Source organism: Erinaceus europaeus, chromosome 14, assembly GCF_950295315.1.
Source record: "Erinaceus europaeus chromosome 14, mEriEur2.1, whole genome shotgun sequence".
Lineage (NCBI taxonomy): Eukaryota > Metazoa > Chordata > Mammalia > Eulipotyphla > Erinaceidae > Erinaceus > Erinaceus europaeus.
In genome coordinates this window covers 8,554,879-8,577,415 of record NC_080175.1, presented here as the reverse complement: position 1 = coordinate 8,577,415, position 22,537 = coordinate 8,554,879, and the positions used below count along the sequence as shown (strand labels likewise).

The following is a 22,537-nucleotide window of genomic DNA, read 5'->3' as shown; positions in this document are numbered from 1 at the left end:
TCCTCTCCTCCGCATCACAGCCCGACAATGTACTATTTAGCAGCAGGAGTAGATATGGGCTTTAGCCCCAGGAATCTCTCCTTAGGCTCCTCTGTGTCCAGAGCCACATGTGTTTTCACTCACTGGTGACTTGGTGGGGCCCCAGAGTAGCCCCAGTCTCATCTTGTTGCAGTGTCTGCTGATCCTTGATATTCCTTGTTGTTTAGAGAAGTTTCTCAGCTGGGTAGAGCTGGAGGTCTGGGTAGAGTTGTGGTCTCTGGATGCTCTGGAGATTTGGTGGGTTCCCAGAGTAGTTCTAGTCCTGTCTTCTTGTGGTCCCAGGTGGTCTCCTTTGATTCTCCTAGTTGACTGAGGAAAGAAGAGAAACGCAGCTGCTGCTACTCTGTAGCCCCACCTCACTTTTTCCCCTTTTCTTACTCAGAGGGAGGGGGGGGAGAGGGAGAGAGGGAGAGAGAGAGAGAGAGAGAGAGAGAGGAGGGAGTGAGGGAGAGAGAGAAGGGAAGGAGGGGAAGGGAGGGGAAGAGAGATCATAGCACTGCAACACCATCCATGGAGCTTCCCCCAGTGCTGTTCATGGTGCTCCCATGTGGTACTGGGGTTTGAACTTGAGGCCTCACACCTGGTAAGGGTTGTGCTCTGGGTGGTGTATTTTGATTCTCAGCAGTTGTTATTCTTTTTTTTTTAATATTTTTTTTTATTCATGAGAAATGATAGGAGAGAGAGAGAGAGAAAGAACCAGATATCACTCTGGTACGTGTGCTGCCAGGAATTGAACTCGGGACCTCATGCTTGAAAGTCCAGAGCCTTATCCAGTGTGCCACCTCCTGGACCACAGCACTTGTTATTCTTGCTAATGTTCTGGTGGCCTTTGCAGGTGTAGCCTCCTCTCTCTCTGCTGTGATGTGCTCCTCACTCCTGTGCACCGCTTGTGAAGTGCCTTCCCCCCTCCCCCATGGGTCCTTAGGCTTTGTACTATGTGCACCACCACCCAGCCCCCAAGGCAAAGGGTCCCTAATAACAAGTATCAGCAAGTCTCAGGTCAGAAACTTCTTCAACAACTGGTCATGTTTTGTGGCAGATAGTGCTGTCTTGCTGACGTCCCAGGAGTGTGTGTGTGGGGGTGAGGGCCGGTGACATTGGCTACAGGCCATGGTCTTGCCTGCTCTCCCGTCTTTTGTCTCCCTCCTCTGGGCTTCCCAAAGCTCTGCCCTCTGCGCTGACACAGAATGCCACACCTGGCAGATGCTCGATGCTCGGACTCAAGGGAAGCCAGCCAGTATAAATGGCAGAACTGGGCCTAAATCTGAGTCCCGTGCTCCCTCCTTCACATTCTGTTGCCAGGCTGGTTGGATTTCCCAGGGCCCTTGACAGGAGAGCTCGTTGCTTGAGTCAACCTGTCATGAACATGGTGGTACAGGGACCTAGGGGTTCCATTTCGTGAGTCTCTGGGGTGACACGGCATTGTTGCCTGTGGAATTTTCTGTGCAAAAGCCATGGCTCTGAGATACTTTCTTCTCATGGTCTGTAGGTTCCCTGGGGCTGACATGCAGGCAAACGGTCAGTGGGGAGGATGCCTTCAAGAAAGAGGGAGGATGCCAGCCAGGAGTGGGTGCTGGCAGAGCACGACGGGCAGGGGAACAGCCAGTGCAGGGAACAAGGTTGGAGGGTCCATCACAGGAAGCCTTGCAGCCTTCAAGAACATAGATGCTGAAGGTTCTGGGAACAGGCTGGGGAGGACGAGGGCGTGTAGGATAGGCCTCTGGTATGGTGCCTGTGGCAGTCCAGGGTGGGGCTGTAGGGGAGACATCTTGAAGTCGGAGCTAATGAACTTTTTTTTTTTAATGATTGTATTCCTCTGGAAGAAGAAACTTTTATTATTATTATTACTATTATTATTGGATGGAGGGAACCAGAAATTAAGAGGAAGGGGGAGATAGAGAGGAAGAGAGACAGAGAGACACTTACAGCCTGCTTCACCACTCATGAAGCTTTCCCCCTGCAGGTGGGGACCTGGGGCTCAAACCTGGGTCCTTGCCCACTGTAACAAGTTCGCTCATCAAGATGAGCCACCACCTAGCCTCCTTTCTTTCTCCTCCTCCTCCTCCTCCTCCTCCTCCTCCTTCTTCTTCTCCTTCTTCTTCTTTTGCATTCAGTTTTCTTCTTTTTAAAGCATTGTATTCGTTTTCTTTTTCTCACCACTTCTATCACCAAAGGTCTGTGTCCCCATCGCCACCCCCATAGATAGCCACAGTAGTTCTCCTAGTCTTAGATACAGGTTGACATTGTTTTTCACATTCATATGTTCAATTCTCTATGTTCCACATATGAGTGAAACCCTTCTGTAGTTGTCCTTCACCTCCTGACTTGCTTCACTGAACATTATCTTCACCAGTTCCATCCACTTCATCCCAAAGGAACACTATTGTCTTTTTATTATTGAGTGATACTCCACTGAGTATTATGTCCCATGATTGTTTTATGCAGTCATCTGCTGAAGGCCATTTCTGTTGTTTCTAGGTTTTTGCTATTGTGAATAAAGCTGCTATGAACATGGGAGTGCAGAGATCCCTTCAAATCAGTGTTATTACATCTTTTGGGTGTATGCTTGGCTGTGGAATTGCTGGGTCATAAAGTTTTTCCATTTGTATTTGTTTAAGGACTCTCCGCACTGCTCTCCATACTGGCTGCACCAATTTGCATCCCAACCAGCAGAGTAGTAGAATCTCTCTCTCTCTCTCTCTCTCTCTCTCTCCTCCTCTTTTTCCCTCCCTTCTCTTTCTCTCTCCCACTTCTCCATTCTCTCCCCTTTTTCCTCTCTTTTTCTCCTCTTTCTCATCCTCTTTCCCCCCCCTTTTCCTCTCCCTTTCTTTCTCTTTGTCTTCCTCTCTTTTCCTCTCTCCCTCTCTCCTTTCCCCCTTTCCCTTTTCCTCTCCTTCTCTTTCTCTCTCTCTCTCTCTCTCCTTGTCTTCCCATCTCTCTTTTTCGCTTTCTCCCTCGATCCCTCTCTCTCTCTCTCTCTCTCTCTCTCTCTCCACCCCCAGTTGGAAAGGAAAGGTAGGTCTGGCTCCAGGTTGGTGCAGCTAACTCCCCACGCTCCTTAACAGAGCCACCACTCAAGTGTGGCTGACCCCCGTTGGCCCCTCGTGTTTCTGTTCTCACTCCCTGGGAGCTGGCGGCCTGTTCACGTTCCTGACGTCAGGGGAACACCTCGTTGGCGCATGGAGTCTTTATTGCGGTTTCCAAGGCGGGTGCACTTCTTGCCTGAAACCTTTCTTTTTCCCCTCCATGCCAAGAGCTCCAAGGTGGCGTGAACAGAGGGGGTGGCAGCCTTGGCCTTGAGCTGTCCTGATGCAGCTGGCACACCCTGGCACCACCAGCCCTGCCACTCTCAGAATGGCTACTGAGTTGACTGGCAGAACTTAGTAGAACTTGTCCTCATACAACCCTGATATGGCCCTTAAGAAAGAATGCTCTGGAGGCTGGGCGGTAGCACAGCGAGTTAAGTGCACACAGTGCAAAGCGCAAGGACTGGCGTAAGGATCCTGATTCGAGCCCCCAGCTCCCCACCTGCAGTGGGGGTTTGCTTCACAGGTGGCGAAGCAGGTCTGCAGGTGTCTTTCTCTCCCCCTCTCTGTCTCCCCATCTCTCTCGATTTCTCTTTGTCCTATCCAGCAACAACGACAGCAATAACAATAATAATAACAACCACCACAATGATAAACAAACAACAAGGGCAACAAAAAGGGAAAAATGGCCTCCAGGAGCAGTGGATTTGTAGTGTAGGCACCAAGCCCCAGCGATAACCCTGAAGACAAAAAAAGAAAGAAAGAAAGAAAGAAAGAAAGAAAGAAAGAAAGAAAGGAAGGAAGAAAGCTCCCCTGCTTTCTTTCTTTTGGGGGGTGGGGTGGGAGTGGGGGAGAAGATAGCTCTTCCACTCACGATGGTCTTTTGTTTTTCTTTGTATAGTGTCCTGTGTTGTTTGTTTGTTTGTTTTCCCCACCTGGCTTCACACCTATGCAATTCTTTCACCTCTTTTCCTTTCTAATGTCAGAGAGATGAGGGTGGGTGAGAGGCAGGCCTGGTACATTCTGAAAATGTCCATATGGGGCCTGCATGGCGGCACGCTGAGCCCACACATTACCATACTCAGGTCGCAGCCCCGCTCCTCAGCTGCATGGCGGCACACCCGGTTACTCAGGTTGCAGCCCCGCTCCTCAGCTGCGGGCCGGGAAGTGTCACGAGCAGTGGAGCAAGCCTGCAGGTGTCTCGCTTTATCTTTGCTTCTCTACCTCCCCACACCTTTCAATTTTTCTCTGTCCTATCAAATGAAATAGAAAGAAGAAAAATAAATAAATGAAAAACGAAAAATGGCCACCAGGAGCAGTTGATTTGTAATGCCAGCATTGAGCCCCAGTGGTAACCCTGTGGCAATTTAAAAAAATAAAATAAAAGGAGTGATAAGCTTCCCCAGGGGAACTAAGCTTTCTGCATCCATCCATCCACCCATCTCTATCTATGTCTCTACCAGCCAACTATTTATCAGTCTGTCACCTATTTGTGACCCTTATAGCCCCATGTCTGTTCTGTCACTGCTGTGGTATTTCTCCATTAAGGGAGGGTGGAGGGACATGGAAGGGGACTCTCAGATGGACAGAGGGACCTCTCCCCCAGGACAGTTGGTGAGGAGAGACTCTGATGGTAGGGGACAGAAGGAGCACACCTCGTCAAGCATCCTTTATCTAAGCACCAGGCCCTGAGTTCAAGCCTCGCCACCACACTGGAGCATCATGGCTTCACCAGGGGTGGTGGAGCTGCGCTGTGGTGTTTCTCCTCTCTCCCTCTCTCTTTCCCTTTCCCTCTAAATAAAAAAAAAAAAAATGAAAGAAAAAACTTAGGAGTCTGCTCAGTGATGTTACATATTTATGAGGTCAGGGGTTCACTCCCTGGTGTTGCACTAAAAAAAAAAAAAAAAAAAAAAAACCACAGTCTGTCCAGTCTCCTGGATGCCTTGCCAACACCCCCAAGGCAACATGGTCACCCGGGAAACATCACGTCCCTCAGGAGGGCCTCCTCCCCACAGCTGGCTGAGGCGGGCTGGGCGCGTGAGCCAGTGAGGGCTGGAGTCCTTCCTCTGGAGCTAATGGATGTGAGGGCGGGACAGAGGTTCAGAGTACAAACCTGGGCTCTGCTGACAACTGAGCACCAGACTTGCATGCCTGCAGTTTCCAGGTTGAGTCCCAATACTGAATGGGCTAGAGTGGTGCTCTGACTGTCTTTTTCTCTCTGCCTCCTGAGAAATTCTCTCTCTCTCTCTCTCTCTCTCTCAATAATCAAGACTAGATCTTTAAAATAGCCTATGGTGGTTGAAATCTCTGGTGCTTTGGCCCATACTGCACCATAGTGGCTGGTGAGTCATGAGAATTTAGTCTTGGGGACCCAGGTGTGAGCTTTCACTGTACCCCTCCCTTATGAGTGCCACTCAGCTCTGGGACAGCTCTGGGACAACATACATAGAAAGACAGACACCAGCGTGTGGTTGGCCAGGCCCAGCTTATCCACAGGGTTGCTGTGGGCAGGGGGGGGTCTGCTTTGTTCAGTTTTTCTGCATTCTAGCTGGGGGCCGAGGTGGTTAGCATCTGCCAGGTTAGCGTGGGGGTGCCTCTTCTCCGGGCGCGTGCCCTCTGGGTTGGAGAGAACTCGACCGGACTCAACCTGGGCTGCTACTCACTCAGCGACATGGGAGATAGATGACTGGAACTCGTGACAGTGTGGTAATGCAAAAAGGATCTATTGATCAGAGAGCCAGTGCTTTTATAGGATAAAACTGGAAGTGGCAACTCGGAAACGGAAACGGCTAGGAAAGGGGGTGGAGAAAGGCAGAAGCACACTGGGAAGGTAGAAGCTTCCTTAGCAACTGTTTGCGAGGGTTTTAACCAGTGGGATTAATGTTACCCTGCAGGCAGGGCGGGTCTCGAGGTAGAAAGAAGATAGATCAGTGGGATGGGTAGGGATCTTTCAAGCAAAACAATGATTATGTAAATTGGCCATAGTGTCAGCAATGCAGGATTGCGGGGGTGGAGGGGCAGACTGGCTTAATGCCCGACAGCATCCACCCTCCTGAAACTGTGGGATGTATCTGTCAGGGTCCCAGCAAGCCACGGCTGCCCACCATGATGGCATGAAAAAGTGAAATGACTGGAGAGGTTGTGGGGACAAAGGAACCCTCCTATACTTCTGGTGGGAATGTCAATTGGTCTGTGGAGAGCAGTCTGGAGAACTCTCAGAAGACTAGAAATGGACCTACTTTATGACCCTGTAATTCCTCTCCTGAGGATATATCCTAAGGAACCCAACACACCCATCCAAAAAGATCTGTGTACACATATGTTCTTAGCAGCACAATTTGTAATAGCCAAAACCTGGAAGCAACCCAGGTGTCCAACAACAGATGAGTGACTGAGAAAGTTGTGGTCTATATACACAATGGAATACTACTCAGCTGTAAAAAATGGTGACTTCACCATTTTCATCCCATCTTCGATGGAGCTGGAAGAAATCATGTTAAGTGAAATAAGTCAGAAACAGAAGGATGAATATGGGATGATCCCATCCACAGGCAGAAGTTGAAAAACAAGATCAGAAGAGAAAACACAAGTAGAACCTGAACTGGAGTTGGTGTATCGCACCAAAGTAAAAGACTCTGGGCAGGGGGGTCGGGGGTGTGAGAGTAGGTCCTGGAAAAGGATGACAGAGGACCTAATGGGGGTTGTATTGTTACTTGGAAAACTGAGAAATGTTATGCATTTACAAACTACTGTATTTACTGCTGACTGTAAAACATTAATCCCCCAATACAGAAATTTAAAAAAATAAATAAATATAAATAAAAGGAAAAAAAAGTGAAATGAAAGCAAATCCCAGAATCACTGGGCAGGTGGAGACCTGGGTGTGGCTGAGATGCCATCACTCCATGGAGGGACAAGGGGCAGGCCAGTGGGTCACTCTTACCTCCCCCACAGGGCAGCCAGCCAGGCCAGCTGCTTCCTAGGCCAAATGGGGTGGGTAGGCAACTTCTTGAGAAAGGCCTGCGGTCAGCCAGCCAGGCACATCACTCATCCCCAAGGCAAGGACTCAGGAAAAGGTGACCACACGGGTAATGACAGAAGCCAGGGGGGCAGGGCCCTGAGAGCACCTGACTCCATCTCCCTGTTCAACCAGGGGTGCCTTGTGGGGAGACAAAGGCGCCGTGCTGAGCTGGTGGGTGGGGGCAGAGGGGGCTGCTGGGGAGCTGGGCAAGAACAGGTATCCGGCACCCTGTGCGTCCCAAGCCCAGACGGGAACTGTTGCTTTCAGAACCAGGACATTTTGTCACTGGCGTTTCCCCCTGGAAACTGATGACACTTGGAGCTCGAGAGAAGGAGCCAGTCAATTTAGGGACGCAGCTGGATACCCCGTCTGGACTTGGCAGGTGCAGTCACTGCCGTGATTCTTTTTCTTTTTTTGGCCCTAAATGCACAGTAGTGAGTCACTCTTGGTGTCACCACAGCCTCTCCTTCCCAGAGGCCCTCCCAAGTTGGCACTGCTCTCAGAGCCCAGAGAAGGGCCGTTCCCTCTTGGCGCCCTGGACACACCTGCCAGGAGAGGTGCCCTCTGCGTGTGTTGGCTTGGTTGCCGCCTGGCCCGAGGGCTTTGAGGGTGGGGCTCTGGACAGGAGGTGATGTCTGTTTGATGGGCATGAGGATGGTGATGGGGAGGGGTGGCAGGCACCCCTGTGCCCCCTGAGGGCTCTCTGTCTGGCTGGCTGGGCACTCTCCCAGATGGACGTCATGGGAACACAGGTTGACGTCACGTTCGCACCTTGCCCCACCCTTCCTCTCTCTGCTGTCCTTACCTGCTGCCATTTCTTGACCCAACTCTACTTGGTGTGAAACTCTCAGTCAGTGGCCCCGGCCCCTTCTTGGCTGCTCCTGTTTTCTTGGGGGAGGGGGCTTCTCACTGCGTCCGGGACTGTCTTCCTGGAAGCTCAGAGGAGTGGGGTGGAGTGTTGCTGGGGTGGCCCAGGCTGCCATGCCGGGTGACTCCGCCTTCTGTTGGTTTCACGCCTCCCAACCCATGTGGCCTCCGGTGGTGGTGGTGGTGGTGGTGGTGACCTAGTGTGGCCTTTTGGTGTGGGGCCGCCTGAGCTGCCTGTCCCCACCTGTTCCTGGAGGCCTCCTTATAGGCCTCTGCTGGGAGATGCTGACCCCACAGTGTTCCCAGTCCTTCTTCACCTGGGGGGACTTACCCAGAATGCTTTGCTGGACTCAAGCCATATTTCTAGCCACTAGCTGAGGGTGAAGAGGGAGACTTGGAGCCTCCATTCAGCTACACAGAGCCGCCTTCACAGGTGCCTGTGGGGACCTCATGAGCCTTGTTCTGGGCAGGGATGGAGCTGCCCCCCTTCCCCCGTGGTGGGCGGCCATTTGCCTGGGGCCTGGGCCTTGCAAAGCATTAGGGGTAAGTCCCCTTGGTGTCTTTTCCAGGACAACAGAGCACTGGGTGGGCACTGCTCTTCCTGTCCCTGGAGTCGGTGGGCAGCTCCTCCGGGGACATAGCCCCCACCCTGTCATCTGCCGGCCCTAGAGCATTTGAGCTGGTGCCCTGCCAGAAGTCCCAGCACTGCACCACAAGGCGGCAGCAGCAGGAACCCTGGCTTCACGGGGTGGGCCTGTCAGGCAGCCCCTGACACACGGGGCGGCAGAGGAGGGTGCCACACACGTGCAGCTGTGACACGCTGGGGACATGCTACAGCAGAGAGCCACCCTTCCTCCTTCAGTGGTCTCCAGAGCTCATTTATGCATCACCAAGAAGTCATCACTCCCATAAGATTGGTCTTTTTCTCTCTTTATTATTTTTTCCCTTGTGATGCTTGAATCTCATGCATACATGATGTCACCACTTTCAGGCTGCTTTTTCACTCAGAGAGAGAAAGGGTGGGAGAGACACCACAGAAAAAGAGCTTCTGGGGCTGGGTGGTGGCGCACCTGGTTAAGCGCATGTTATTACAATGCTCAAGGACCCAGGTTCGAGCCTCCCCCCCGCCCCGTCCCCACCTGCAGGGGGAAAGCTTTCTGAGTGGTGAAGCAGGTCTGCAGGTGTCTCTCTGTCTCTCCCTCTCTATCACCCCCCTTCTCTCATGATTTCTGGCTGTCTCTATCCAATAAATAAATATAATAAAAATTTTAAAACAAAGAAAAAGAGTTTCCCTTAGTGCTGTAACATCTGCCATGTGGTGCTGGGGCTTGAGCTAGGGCTGTGTGCACAGCAAGGCATACTGTGCTACCTCTCTGGCCCTCCCCACACCTGCTAGAGTTTTTTCTGGGGTTTTATGCCTTCACAGTTCACTACTCCTTGCTCTTAAGATAGACGGAGGGAGGGAGAGAGAGAGAGAGACTACAGCACTGCTCCCCAGCTCATGAAGCTTCTCCCTTGGGTGGTGCTCCTATGTGGTTGGCTGGGGCATGTTAAAGCCCTTCACTGAGCAGGTTCCCAGCTGTTAGCCCACGTGCGTCATCTCTCCCTCCCCCCTCCCCCTCTCCCTCCCCCTCCCTTTTTCTCTCCCTCCCCCCCATGTGTCTCTCTTCCTCAATTGTGGAGCCATGAAATAAACCCAAGGCCTCATGCATGCCTCTCTGGTCCAGTGTGCCTTCTCTTTTACATGGAAGGCATTTGTGCTACCCACTGAGCCACTCCAGGGTCCCACAACCTCTTCTGAGTGATGAGGAGGGAGGGCTTTTGAGTGACAGCTGTGACACTGATGGCCCAGAGGAATTCAAGACCACGGTGTTCAGTCCTGGCTCTGCTGTGTGGCTGAGGCCTTTCAGTCTCTGGGCTTTGGTGCCTTTGGCTCTGCAGACCAAGGGGGCTGGATTCCTTCCAGAATCACTGTCCCAAAGCCCAACGATCCAGACACACCATGAACCAGGAGCAGTGGGTTCACTGTGCAGGCACCAAGTCCCAGTGATAAGCCTCATAGCAAAAATTAATTAGTTAGTTAATAAGTAAATAACTAAACTGTCCATCTCTGGTTGTCCACTCTACAAGCCACAGAGCTTCCAGAGGTCAGGAGGTCAGAGTGTCCCTCCATCCACTGCTCCTTGCTGGCTGTGATGGCAATGGTCATAGTGTCTGTGTGTGACGTGTGTCCTGGGCGAGGGGCTTCCCTGTGTCTCCATGGCTGTGTAACTGAGACGCCGCGGACTGGGTCTCTGACTGCACTTCCCCTCGTCTGTTCCAGGCAGAATATGAAGTCACTCCAGATGAGAAGCTGAGGGAGAAGGGGAAGGAGATCATGGCCAAGTACCTCACCCCAAAGGTAAGTTGAGGCCAGAGGAGGGTTCCCTCCCGTGCTCATGTGACTGTCCCATGGTCCCCTGCGCTCCCTGGGGACCGCCACACATGCACATTCAGAGGAGACAGGTTGAGTGTGTGTGTGTCATTCCCTGTCGGCCGCTGGGCTGTCCTGCGCGAGTGCGGTGCCATCTGTGTTCTTCTTGGGGGGCTGCGCTGCTGGTCGGGTGCCACCTCTAAACAGGGAGGCCAGAACGACTGAGCCCAGGTCTTACTGCCCTGGGGTCCCTCTCTTTTACCCCCGGCCCCTCAGGGCCCCTGCCTGGGCATTTGCCAGCTAGGCTGTGGTCTGTGACACTCTTGGCTCTTCCAAAGGCCACATGCAAAGCCCCCTCCACACCCTCACTCTGCTTCCCAACTCTGCATCAGCCTTGTCCTGAAGGTTCTGCCAGTCAGCCCCCAGCCCCACTCAGCGTTGCTCCATGCAGGAGGGAGCACAGACAGAGATGGGGAGCAGACTGGCTTACAAGGGTCTCACAGCCTGCCAACACTTCAGTTATCACTAGGGCTTGATGCAAATGCTAGGACTCCATCACTCCTGGCAGCCATTTTTTCTCCCCGCCCCCTTTTCTATTTTATTTGACAGAATTGAAAGAGGAGGGGGCCAGGTGGTAGGTAGTGCAGCGGGTTAAACGCACATGGTGCAAAGCACAAGGACTAGCGTGAGAATCCCCATTCAAGCCCTCGATCCCCACCTGCGGGGGGTGGAGTCACTTCACAGGCGGTGAAGCAGGTCTGCAGGTGTCTATCTTTCTCTCCCCCTCTCTGTCTTCCCCTCCTCTCTCCATTTCTCTCTGTCCTATCCAACAACAACAATAAATACAACAACAAGGGCAACAAAAATGGGAAAAGAAAAAAAAAGGCCTCCAGGAGCAGTGGATTTGTAGTGCAGGCACCGAGCCCCAATAACGCTGGAGGCAAAAAAAAAAAAAGAAGAGAAAAAAGAAATTAAGAGAGGAGTGGGAGATAAAGAGAGAGACCTGCTTCACCGCTCAAACACTGATCCTTATGCATGGCGACATTTCCACTTAACTGTGCGCGTCACCACCCAGGCTGCGCCTGGATTTTTAAGATATAAAGTGGTTGAGCGTGAAGGCGTGGGGCCCTGGGGGTGATCAGAGCCCCCCTGCCCCGGCTGTGGGGCTGTGTTCCTGCCACCCCCCACCCATGCTGCCTTCTCCTTCTTAGATGAGAGGGAGGGAGAATGAGAGAGAGAGAGAAAGAGAGAGAGAGTCTCTGCTCCACCACTTCTGTAGCTTCTCCCCTGCACGTGGGGCCCAGGGGGTTTGAACTCAGGTCCTCCCCCGTGGTAATGTATTTTCTACTGGAAGTGCCACCACTCGGCCCCAGTCTCTTTCTTTTTCACTGGACTTGACCATGCTGGATGGTGCCCAGAACTCAGGCTCTGTGGACTTCCAGAAGTGGCCGCTTTCACCGAGCATGTTCTCGGGGGTCTGTCCATATTGTGGTATGTATCAGAACCTCATTCCTCTTGCTGGCATGAGCTTGGACTTCATTATGAAACAGACCATGACATCCATTCCTTTTTGCAGCTGAGTACTATCCCCCTTGTGTGGCTTGACGCCATCTCGTGTCTCTTCCCATCAGTTGGACCCTTGGCTGTGGCGGAGGCTGCTGCGAACACGTGTGCACACGTATTTTTATTCTTCGGGGGCGTTTACTCAGGAGTGGAAATGCCACGTCATATGGTGCCTTGTTGAATCCTTCTGGGCTCCTGCCAGACTCTTTCCAGAGTGACTGCTCCACTCGGTGCACTCGTCAGCCTCGTGTGGGGGTTCCCATTTCTCCCCAGCGGGCAGCCTCCCCAGCGGGTGACATTTCTCTCTCTTTGTGTGTTTCGTTCATGCGGTGGGTGTGCAGCGTGTCTCCTTCAGGGACTCATGATGGGGGACGTCTCTGCTTGGACTTACCTACCGGCTGTTTGTACCTCTTTGGAGAAATGTCTGTTTCAAACCCGTGTCTTGAAATTGGATTTGTTTTTCCTTTTTTTTTTTTTTTAAATCTCTCTGAGGTGATCTCTTTATATGTTCTAGAATCAAGTCCCTTATCAGGTAAATGATGTGCAAGTATCTCTCCATTCTCTTGTAGCTATTTCAGTTTTGGGTGTTGTTGTTGTTGTTGTTGTTTGTTTGTTTGTTTGTGTTTGTTTTTGGTGGTGTCTTTTGAAGCACAAAGCTCTTTCATTTTGATGGGATTCAGATTGATTGTGGCTACTTGCTTTTCAAATGATTTGTATCCCCTCTGTCTTACCTGTCCAGGCAAGGCAGCCTTAGTCAGGGAGTGGGGGGTGGGGGGGCGGACGGGTTTATGCTGGGCAGAGACACATTCTAGCACACGAAACCCATGAACTTGTCTTCTGGAAACACTGTTGCCTGTTAGAAAGGGCAGGGCTAGACCCTCTCCTTCTCGAACCTTCCAGCTTTCCTCTGGTTGGCAAGACCCTCTTCTCTGTGCCGGCCCTGCAGTGGCCTCTTCCCACCCTGCTTGTGGCTCTTTCAGTAGCTTCCCAAGATGGCTGTGGGGGCAGCCCAGCCTACACACCAGAGACTGGGCTTGGGATGAGGCTGGCTTGGAGCAGGGAGGCAGGCCTTACGCAGAGGCCCCGGTTTCCTGCTGGGACAGTGTCGCTGTCATTCTGTTCAGTGCACTGCCCCCACCCCAGGCTCTGCACCGCACTCCTCCTCCCCAAAGCTGGGAGGTGGGACCCAGCTTCAATATGTGTTTCAGGGTTGCAAGGGAGCTGAGACCTGGCAGAGGGTCCTCCGGAAAGGCCCACCTGGGACTCCTGACAGTGGTTTGGAGGGCACATTGGGGTGGCCAGGGGCAGGCAGTTCTGGTAGACTGAAGGCCCACCAGGTGGGATGGTCCTCTGAGCACTGCAGGGCACCTACCTTTGTTTCCATAAACGGTGACGGGACAGGCAGGGAGGTGCATTTATATTAAGGTGATACCACCGATCAGCTGACGATTCTGCACACAAGACCATCTATTCCCAGCACTGACTTGCTTCTCCAGAAAAAAGCCACCTCTTAGGGACTGGGGAGACAGCATCATGGTCTGCAAAAGGTTCTCATGCCTGAGGCTCTGAGGTCCCAGGTTCAATCTTCAGCACCACCATAAGCCAGAGTTGAGCAATGCTCTGGTGTTTCTCCTTAAAATAAAATAAATGCAAGGTTTAAAAGAGAAGAAAGGAAAACAACCACCTCTTAAAAAGACTTGAATGCCAGGCAAGAATAATGACCCTCGGTCCTCTTCCCCCAGACCCCTGGGTAACTGTGCCTCCACTTGCCCCACCCCCACCCCAGGCAAGGGTCTGAGCCATTCCAAGCAGCCTGGCCTCTCAGCAAGGACAGCTCTGGCCTTGGGCCCAGTCGGCCCATGGGCAGGGTTGGGGGATAAGGGGGTGTGGGGCTCCAGGCTGCCGACCTGCCCGAGAAGCCTTAAGGGAGACTGAGCAGGGGGCGAGTAGACTTGGGGCCAGGCAAGAACTCAGAGCCTCAAGTTTCAGCCCCCCGACCCCCCACCCATGAACTTTAGCCAGTTCCTTGACCTCTCTGTGTCTCATTTCTAAGACAGAGATAAGAGTCCAAGAAACACACATGAAGGGTTCATGAACTATTTAAAGTCCTCAGAACAGGGGCCGGGTGGTACTGCACCTGGGTTCAAGCCCTCATCCCCACCTGTAGGGGGAGCTTCATGAGTGGTGAAGCAGGTCTGCAGGTGTCTCTCTCTCTGTCTCCCTCTTGATTTCTCCCTCCCCTCTCAGTTTCTCTCTGACACTAAAAACAAAAGCCAGCCAGGAGTGAGCTGAGTCCCAGTAGTAACCCTAGTGGCAATAAAGTAAATAAATAAACAGGGGCAAGGCAGTGGCACACCCAGTTGAGCTCACATGTCACCAAGCGCAAGGACCCAGGTTCGAGCCCCCACTCCCCACCTGGGCGGGGGGGGGGGGGGGACTTCAGGAGCAGTGAAGCAGGTCTGCAGGTGTCTCTGTCTCTCCTTCTCTATCTCCCACCCCCTTAATTCCCCTCTGTCCTATCAAGTAAGAAAGAAAAAAGTAAATAAATAAATGAAAAAAAAAACAAGTGAATGAATAAAAGAATGAATGAATGAATGAAATAAAGTTCTTAGAATAGGGGCTGGGTGGTGTTGCACCTGGTAGAGTACACATCACCATGTACAAGGACCCAGGTTCGAGCCCCTAGTCCCCACCTGCAGGGGGGAAGTTTCAAGAGTGGTAAAGCGGGAGTCAGGCAGTAGCGCAGTGGGTTGAGCGCACTTGGTGCAAAGCACAAGGACCGGCATAAGGATCCCGGTTTGAGCCCCTGGCTCCCCACCTGCAGGGGAGTCGCTTCACAGGTGGTGAAGCAGGTCTGCAGGTGTCTGTCTTTCTCTCCCCCTCTGTCTTCCCTTCCTCTCTCCATTTCTCTCTGTACTATCCAACAATGACGACAACAATAATAACCACAACAACAAAAAACAACAAGTGCAACAAAAGGAAATAAATAAATATTTTTTTAAAAAAAGTGGTAAAGCAGTGCTACAAGTCTCTCTCTCTCTCTCTCTCTGTCTCTCTCTCCCTCCCAAAATAGTGGCACTGTATAGGCAAAGAACCTCAGCAATAACCCTGGTGGCAAAATAAAAATCAAATGAAGCCCCCAGCACATGTTGGCACAGTCAGAGCCATGCCGGGGCTGGGTTATATCTCTGTCACAAGGTGTGAGAGCCGGCGCCCCCCCCCCCCCATCCTGGTCATGGGGGGAGCAGGCATGTGCTGTGAAGGAGGGGACGACGACTGGCTCGGGGGCTCAGAGAGTCACAGGTTCAAGTACCTGCCTGGTCCTAGGGGGAGTGTAGGGAGTCACCTCTCCAAGCCCCACTTCCTGTCGTTCCAGACAGTTGCTGTGACCGCTGAGCAGGACAGGGAACGCAGAGTCCCACCACACACAGTAATTGCTCAATAAAAGCCAGCGCCCTCTCCCTCACCCAGAGAGCACAAATGTGCCTTTATTTATTTTGAATTCCTCTCTCTGCCCCCCTACCCCACCCCCACAGTTGTCCAGAGCTCCCCAGGAAGTTCCTGTCTCAATCCAATGTTTTTCTTCTCAATCATATTCTTTCTGAAAGGCGTGGGGAGGGGGGGCAGGAAGTGAGGAAAACCAGGATGTAGGGACCCCACACACACCAAAGCCAGACCCGACTCCACAGGGGTTCAAGGGAAGATGGCTTCTGAGTTGACCTCTAACCTCTGACCCCTGAACTCATGGGAGGACAACAGGCTGGGGACACTGTTCCAGGTTCTGGCAGACAGAGCAGAGGGTGTTGACCTGAGCAGAGGTGAAAAGCCGGGTCTGGGGTTCCAAGCAGCACGTGAAAGGGACAGATGTGCCCAGGTCATCCCCATTCTGTGCCCCGGGGCTCCAGGAGACCCCAGCTTGGCTGTCCGGTGAGGGGGAGGCTGAGTCAGTACCCCCCAAAACCACCCCCAGGTCCTGGTTGAGAGGAGAGCTCTGAGTCTCCACAGAACCCTGTTTTAAAGCCAAATAAAGGGGGTGGGGAGAAGGCCTCCGGGAGCAGCAGATTCATCGCACAGGCGCTAAGCCCTAGTCATAACCCCGGTGGCAACTAAAGTAAATAAATTAATATTAAAAGAAAGTCTCTGCGCCAAGGGCCGGCGAAATAGCTCAGTTGGATAGTGTGTTGCAATGCCATGTGCATGACCCAAGTTTGAGCCTGGCCCCCCACTTCAGTGCTGTGGTCGGTCTCTCTCTCTCTCCCTCCCTCTATCAAAAAACAAAAATAAAGCACTGAGCTAAGCCGAACCCCTTGTTCCCTGCATGAGGAAACTGAGGCCCAAGGCAAGGCCGGATCATGAAGCTAGTAGGGCTGGGAAGAGCAGTCCAGAACATCCCCGTGGGGCTTTCACAGCTCTGGGCCAGTGACTGGGGGAGCAGGCCACAGGGGAGGCGGCCAACTCCCTCCCCTCTCCCACCCGCTGGTTGGTTGACACCCCAAGGCCCTCATCCCCCCCCCCCCCCCCCCCCCCGTGTTCTAAACACCTAGCATCTGCTGCTGGCCACAGGCTCCTAACCCACACAGACATGAATTCTTGTGTGTGTGTGGGGGGGGTGTGTGTGGAAGAGACAAGAAAAAGCCGTGTTAATTCAGCACCTGCACCCTCACAAGGTAAAGGGTGAAGATCCAGGTTCAAGCCCCCAGTTCCCACTTGCTGTGGGGAAACAATGATTGGTAGAACAGTACTGCAGTGTTTCCCTGCCAATCTCTCTCTCTGTCTCATTCTCTCTCTCTCTCTCTCTCTCTCTCTCTCTCTCCTTTTATCAAAGAAGATGGAACAGTGGAGTCTGCAGGCACCAGTGATAATCCCGGTGACCATATAAGGAAAAAAAATGCTGCAAGGTGCTACAGGCTTTGCCCTTGATCTCATTTGATTGTTTATGCTATCTCTTTTTTTTTTTTTGCCTCCAAGGTTATCGATGGGGCTTAGTGCCAGCTCTGTGAATCCACTGCTCCTAGAGGCCATTTTTCACATTTTGTTGCCCTTGGTATTGCCCTTGTTGTGGTTGTTACTGTTATTGTTGTTATAGCTGTTATTGTTGGATAGGACAGAGAGAAATTGAGAGAAGAGGGGAAGACAGAGAGAGGCAGAGAAAGACAGACACCTGCAAACCTGCTTCACTGCCTGTGAAGTGACACACACACACACACACACACACACACACACACACCCCGCAGGTGGGGAGCTGGGGGCTCAACCAGGATTCTTGCGCTGGTCCTTGCGCTTTGCACCGTATGTACCTAACCCGCTGCGCTACCGCCCAGGACCTTGTTTGTACTGTCTCACGGGCCTGTGGGTTACTGCCGAATGGGTCCAGAATTTCTTTTCTTAGGGGGTGTTGAAATCTGGGGGCAAAAGTTGATTGTGATTAAGACTATAATTAAAACCATTTAATTTCACACTTTGAAAATGAATGACTCAAGGTGTGTGTGTGTGTGTGTGTGTGCGCGCGCGCGCGTGCGCGCGCCCGTCCGCACTCACGGGTGGTTGTCATTGGAGCTCCAATGCCAGCAGACTTTTTTTCCCCCTTTCAATGAGAGAGAGGACACCATCTGTGCAGCACCCCCATATGCAGGGGCTCAGCCGGGGAGCCACCTCCAGGCCACTATCCTGTCACAGTCAAAGCAGCACAGCAGCCACCAGGGAAGCCTTGGCCCCAGCCTGCCTGACTCCGGAGCCTGTCATCATGCTCCTCCCTGGCGTCATCCCCAAAATTAACCACAGCCCAATCCCTCCGCCTCCACTCAGCCTCCACGGGCTGAGCGAGTCCAGAGGGCAGGTAGGCCTGTGTCCTGGCACGGCCCTCCCTGCTGGCTGTCCGTCCTGTCCCCTGATGAGCCTGGATGTCACTTCCACATCCTGCTGTGTCCTCAGCATCCTCTCCTGCCCTGAGGGCGCGGCTAATGACCGCTTAGCTGGCTTTCAGATGGATGCACAGTGACGCCTGCCCCCCACCCCCAACACTTCCTGGACAACGGAACCTTTTTTGCTGCGGCCTGATTCCTTCCCGGCACCCTCCAGGGTCCTCCAGGCGGAAGAGCCGCTGAGACTCCTCAGCAAGCCCCGGGGGGCCTTTCTTTTCTGGTGACCTTGTGGGTCAGAACTTGGGGTGTCCCTTTGATGCCCCTGGAGCCAGCTGGTTCTGCCACCCCCTCCCCAGGGTGTGGAGTGTTTCCGGCTCTGAATGTATCTCATTGGTGGTGGGGGTGGCGGTGTTGCTGAGACAGGCCTTTAGTCCAGGCTTCCTGCCCTCAGGAAACCCCCCTCCCCGACCCAGGGACACTGCACCCAGGGCCACCAGTCACTCCAGAAACCCTGTCCCTCTGCTGGCCTTGCACAGAGAAAGGATATCACAGGTGGACACACTGGGGATTGGTTTAAACACCCTGAATCTTAGGGGGGGTGTCCCATTCACTCTTGAGCCCCTCTCCCTGTGTGTATGTGGGGGGCTGTCCTCTTAATCAGAATCTCCCCAAGAGAAAATGCTTCTAATTCCAAGATTTTTCCAGCATGGTGTCCGATCCAAGCGAGTTTGGAAGGTGTGGACTAGATGGGCGATAGGTGTGCCAGAAGGTGACAAGTCCTGGCCTTGGTGGCACCAAGAACGAGCGAGGGACATGCCCCACCTTAGACATTCTGCACTGGCCCTTTCGGACTCGAGCCCCACTCCTAGGTGGCTGCCCGCAGCTGCGCAGATCCAGACCCAGAGCCCAGTAGGGTCCGAACCCCTTGCAAGGCAAACCCCCACCCTCCCTCCCATCCCAACGGGGTTCCAGGGCCTGAGAGCCGGCACCCCACCAGTGTAAGCAGAGTCCCCTCCCCTCACACACTGTGGATTATCGTGCAGGCGGCGTGCGTGCACCCAGCTCTCACTTCTGATCTGGGGCTTTCCATTTGGTCAATTCCTCCCTTCTTGTCTTGACGTCAGAAGTCAAGGTCAGGGCTGGGGCCTGGTCCACTTCCGTTCCTCCCTCATTAATAGTGCCCGGCTCCCAGGACCCTGGCTCCCCGCTGCCCCCACTTAGCTCTGGCTTCTCTCACCTCCTGACTGCTCAGTTCTTTCACCCTCGTCTCTGTGAAGCCACATGGACAGCAGAGGAAATAGGGGTTGAGACCTTGGAGGTCCTAGTCTGCTCGTATCTTCTGGAAGGTTAGTGACTGTTGCCCTGGGCGAGGGTCAGGCGGAACTCAGCACTGGAGCACGGGGGCTGCAAGCCTGAGGCTTCAGGCTCAATCCCCACCAGCCCATACATGAAAAGAGATTCTTTTTTTTCTTGGAGAAAGAAAGAAATGCATCTTGGAACAGAATTTAGCAAGATACAGAATTTAGCGGGGGGACAAGGCTCAGGAGAGAGGGAACAGGACTTGTATGCCTGAGGCCTTGGGTTTGATCCCTGGTTGTCACAGGCTATGCCAGATCCATGCGTGTACTGGTCTCTCTCTCTGCCCTCTCATGAAATAAATACATCTTTAAAAAAACACTCTTTGCAAAAGATTTGCCCTAGAAAGAATGGATCCCTCCAGAGTGCCAGTCTTGTCAGAAGATGTGTGTGTGATGAAGGATTCTTTTGCTGTCCCCTCACCCCGTCACCTGGGCCATCTGTATTTGCTGAAGTCGCCTCTCTGAGCTCTGCCTACTGGGGGGGGGGGGCATGAGGCTGCCCCCCCCCCCGCAACCATGGCTGCCTTCCCTGGGTGAGGCCAGCTGGTCAGGGGGGTCCTCATGTGAATCCCTCCCCCGTCCCAGAGCCCGGGACTCCAGGCAGATGTCACCCCACCGTGACTCTACCATTAGGATGACACCTGACTGTCCCCTGGCCTGGCAGGACTGCCAGCGACCCCCAATGAGAGCAGTAGTACTGCTGGGGGTCGGGTTGGGGTGGGGGGCTCCCGTCTGAGTGGCAGTGGACAGCCCTGATCGTGCTCACCTCACCCTGCATCTACAGGAGCCCCTGGGACTGGGGGTCTTTTTATTTTTTAAGATTGATTTTACTGAGAGAGAGAGAGAAGAGACTAGGGATCCACTCTGGCACATGAGGTTCCTGGGATTGAACTGGAGCCTCAGGTGGAGGTTGGGGTCCCGGGGTTCTCCTGGAGAAGGTTCCATTGAGACTGAGAGCTGTCTGCAGAGGCAGGGGAGACCCAGGTTTTTGTGGAAGTGAAGTTTACAGAACTGGGAGGGGAGGGGAGGGGAGTCAGGCGATGGCACAGCGGGTTAAGCACACATGGCACAAAGCGCAAGGACCAGCATAAGGATCCCAGTTCGAGCCCCTGGCTCTCCACCTGCAGGGGAGTCGCTCCACAGGCAGTGAAGCAGGTCTGCAGGTGTCTGTCTTTCTCTCCCCTCTCTGTCTTCCCCTCCTCTCTCCATTTCTCTCTGTCCTATCCAACAATGACGACATCAATGACAACAATAATAGCTACAATAATAAAACAAGAAGGGCAACAAAAGGGAATAAATAAATAAATAAATAATTTTTTTTTTTTTTTTAAGAAAAAGGAGGAGGTGGAGGGGCCAGGTGGTGGTGCACCTGCTTGAGAGCACATGTCACAATGTGCGGGGCCCTGGGCTTAAGGCCCTGGTGGCCACCTGCAGGGGGAAAGCTTTGAGAGTGGTGAGGCAGGGCTGCAGGTGTCTCTCTCTCTCTTCTTCTTTATCACTCTCTCCCTCTTGATTTCTCTCTTTCTCTATCCAATAAATAAATAACAATAATAAAAAATTTTTGTTAGGAAGAAATGGATGCGAAGATGGAGGAGAAGGAGAAAGAGGCAGGAGGAGGGAAGTTGGAAGAGGCTGGCAGGCTGCTGTTCTCTCCCCTGGAGTCCAGAGTGTCCTCCCTGTCATCTGGCTGTACCAGCAGGGGTCTTTCTGGGCCAGGGTTGGGGGTTGACACAAAGCCTTGCACCCACCTCCAGCTGGCCTTGCTTTCTCCTGCTCACCGCCACCAGCGGTACTGTGCTGAGTTGGTTCTTGGGATACTGGACCAGCCAGCTTGGGCATGGGGAGAGGAGGCTGAGGGCTTGGACCGCACTGGGTGGGGGGTCCTATGACCTGGACAGTCAGATTCTTGGTGGCCAGTGGAGCTGCCTTCCCCACTGGGGCTCACACTTCCAGGGAGAGCTCCAGGCCAGGGCCTGCCTCCTGTATACACGGCTCTGGGTTCGATCCCTTGCACCAGCCACAAAGCAGAACAAATAAAACCTTTGAGATGCAGCTGCCCTGGGGCTGAGGAGCCCTGACTCTGTAGACTCCTCTGTACAGGGCAGCTGTGGGTTCCCTCCTGTGGCTCCTTCTGTAGACTCCTCTGTACAGGGCAGCTGTGGGTTCCCTCCTGTGGCTCCTTCCGTAGACCCCTCTGTACAGGGCAGCTGTGGGTTCCCTCCTGTGGCTCCTTCTGTAGACTCCTCTGTACAGGCAGCTGTGGGTTCCCTCCTGTGGCTCCTTCCGTAGACTCCTCTGTACAGGGCAGCTGTGGGTTCCCTCCTGTGGCTCCTTCCGTAGACCCCTCTGTACAGGGCAGCTGTGGGTTCCCTCCTGTGGCTCCTTCTGTAGACTCCTCTGTACAGGGCAGCTGTGGGTTCCCTCCTGTGGCTCCTTCTGTAGACTCCTCTGTACAGGGCAGCCCAAGTCTCCAGCCCCCCACCCGTCTGTGCCATCAGGCTCCCCATGAGTCGGCTGTGTGGTGGGGGCCTTCGGTCCCCTCCCTCAGTGTCCCATGTGCTGCGAGCTCTTTGAATCAGGTGAGTCCTCTGTGGCTTTCCTGTCCTGCTTCTGAGTCTGCTGTAGGAGAGGGTATGTTTCCAGAAGGTTCCAAGGGCCACCCCAGGGCCTCAGTTTGTAGACATCGGTGGCTGAGAACACAGCCACGTGCACTGCTCTGTCCAGTGCCTTCACACAAGAGACTTGAAGCTGGGAGGGGACTCTGGAGCAAGCTCCCGGCCTGTGGGTCACCCTCCTGACAGCCACCACAGGGGAGAGCAGGTGCAGGCACCCAGGCCTCGGTGCCACCCATGGGGCAGGCGGTTTCAGTCTTGGGGTGTGGGTGGTGAGCAGCCCAAGAGAGAGTCTTGTCTTGTTCCTGCTTGCTAAACCCCTAGCAAGGTCCTCCACCGAGCAGCCCCCACGCCATCCCCGTGTACCCCAACCCCCGCTGTCCACCTCACCTTCACCCTCAGGTCCTGGGACCAGCTCCCATGAGGTCCCTGCCATCTCCAAGGCCACGCTCCAGGCCTGAGAGGCAGCCCCTGCTGATGTCATCTGGGCCATCTGCCTACGGGACCCAGTGGGACCTGCGGCCTGAGCACCAGGGCTCCACCCCCCCACCCCCCAACCCCCGTGGATGAGTTATGTCACAGAGCTGGGCAGGGCCTATCCCCCTGCCCAGTACCAGAGGTGACTTTAGGCAGATACATATGGGGCAGGGAGATCCAGCCTACATTTCCTAGGTGCAGCCAAGCCCCCTCTGGTGGGGGAGGGGACTCCACACCCAGGCCAGGTCTACGCCCTCACCCTCTCCTGCCCTCTCCAGCTGCCCTCGATTACCCTGGTCT

The 22,537-nt window shown here is 53.6% G+C and overlaps 1 protein-coding gene across 2 annotated transcripts in view; it reads left to right on the top strand.

The window, feature by feature from the left end:
* GRK5 (G protein-coupled receptor kinase 5) overlaps positions 1–22,537 on the top strand; it is a 198,915-nt gene that overhangs the window by 143,490 nt on the left and 32,888 nt on the right. For both annotated transcript variants that reach the window (XM_060171191.1, XM_060171192.1), the window contains one exon: positions 10,277–10,354. In XM_060171191.1, coding sequence (XP_060027174.1) covers positions 10,277–10,354 — 78 coding nt within the window. The remainder of the gene's footprint in view (positions 1–10,276; positions 10,355–22,537) is intronic.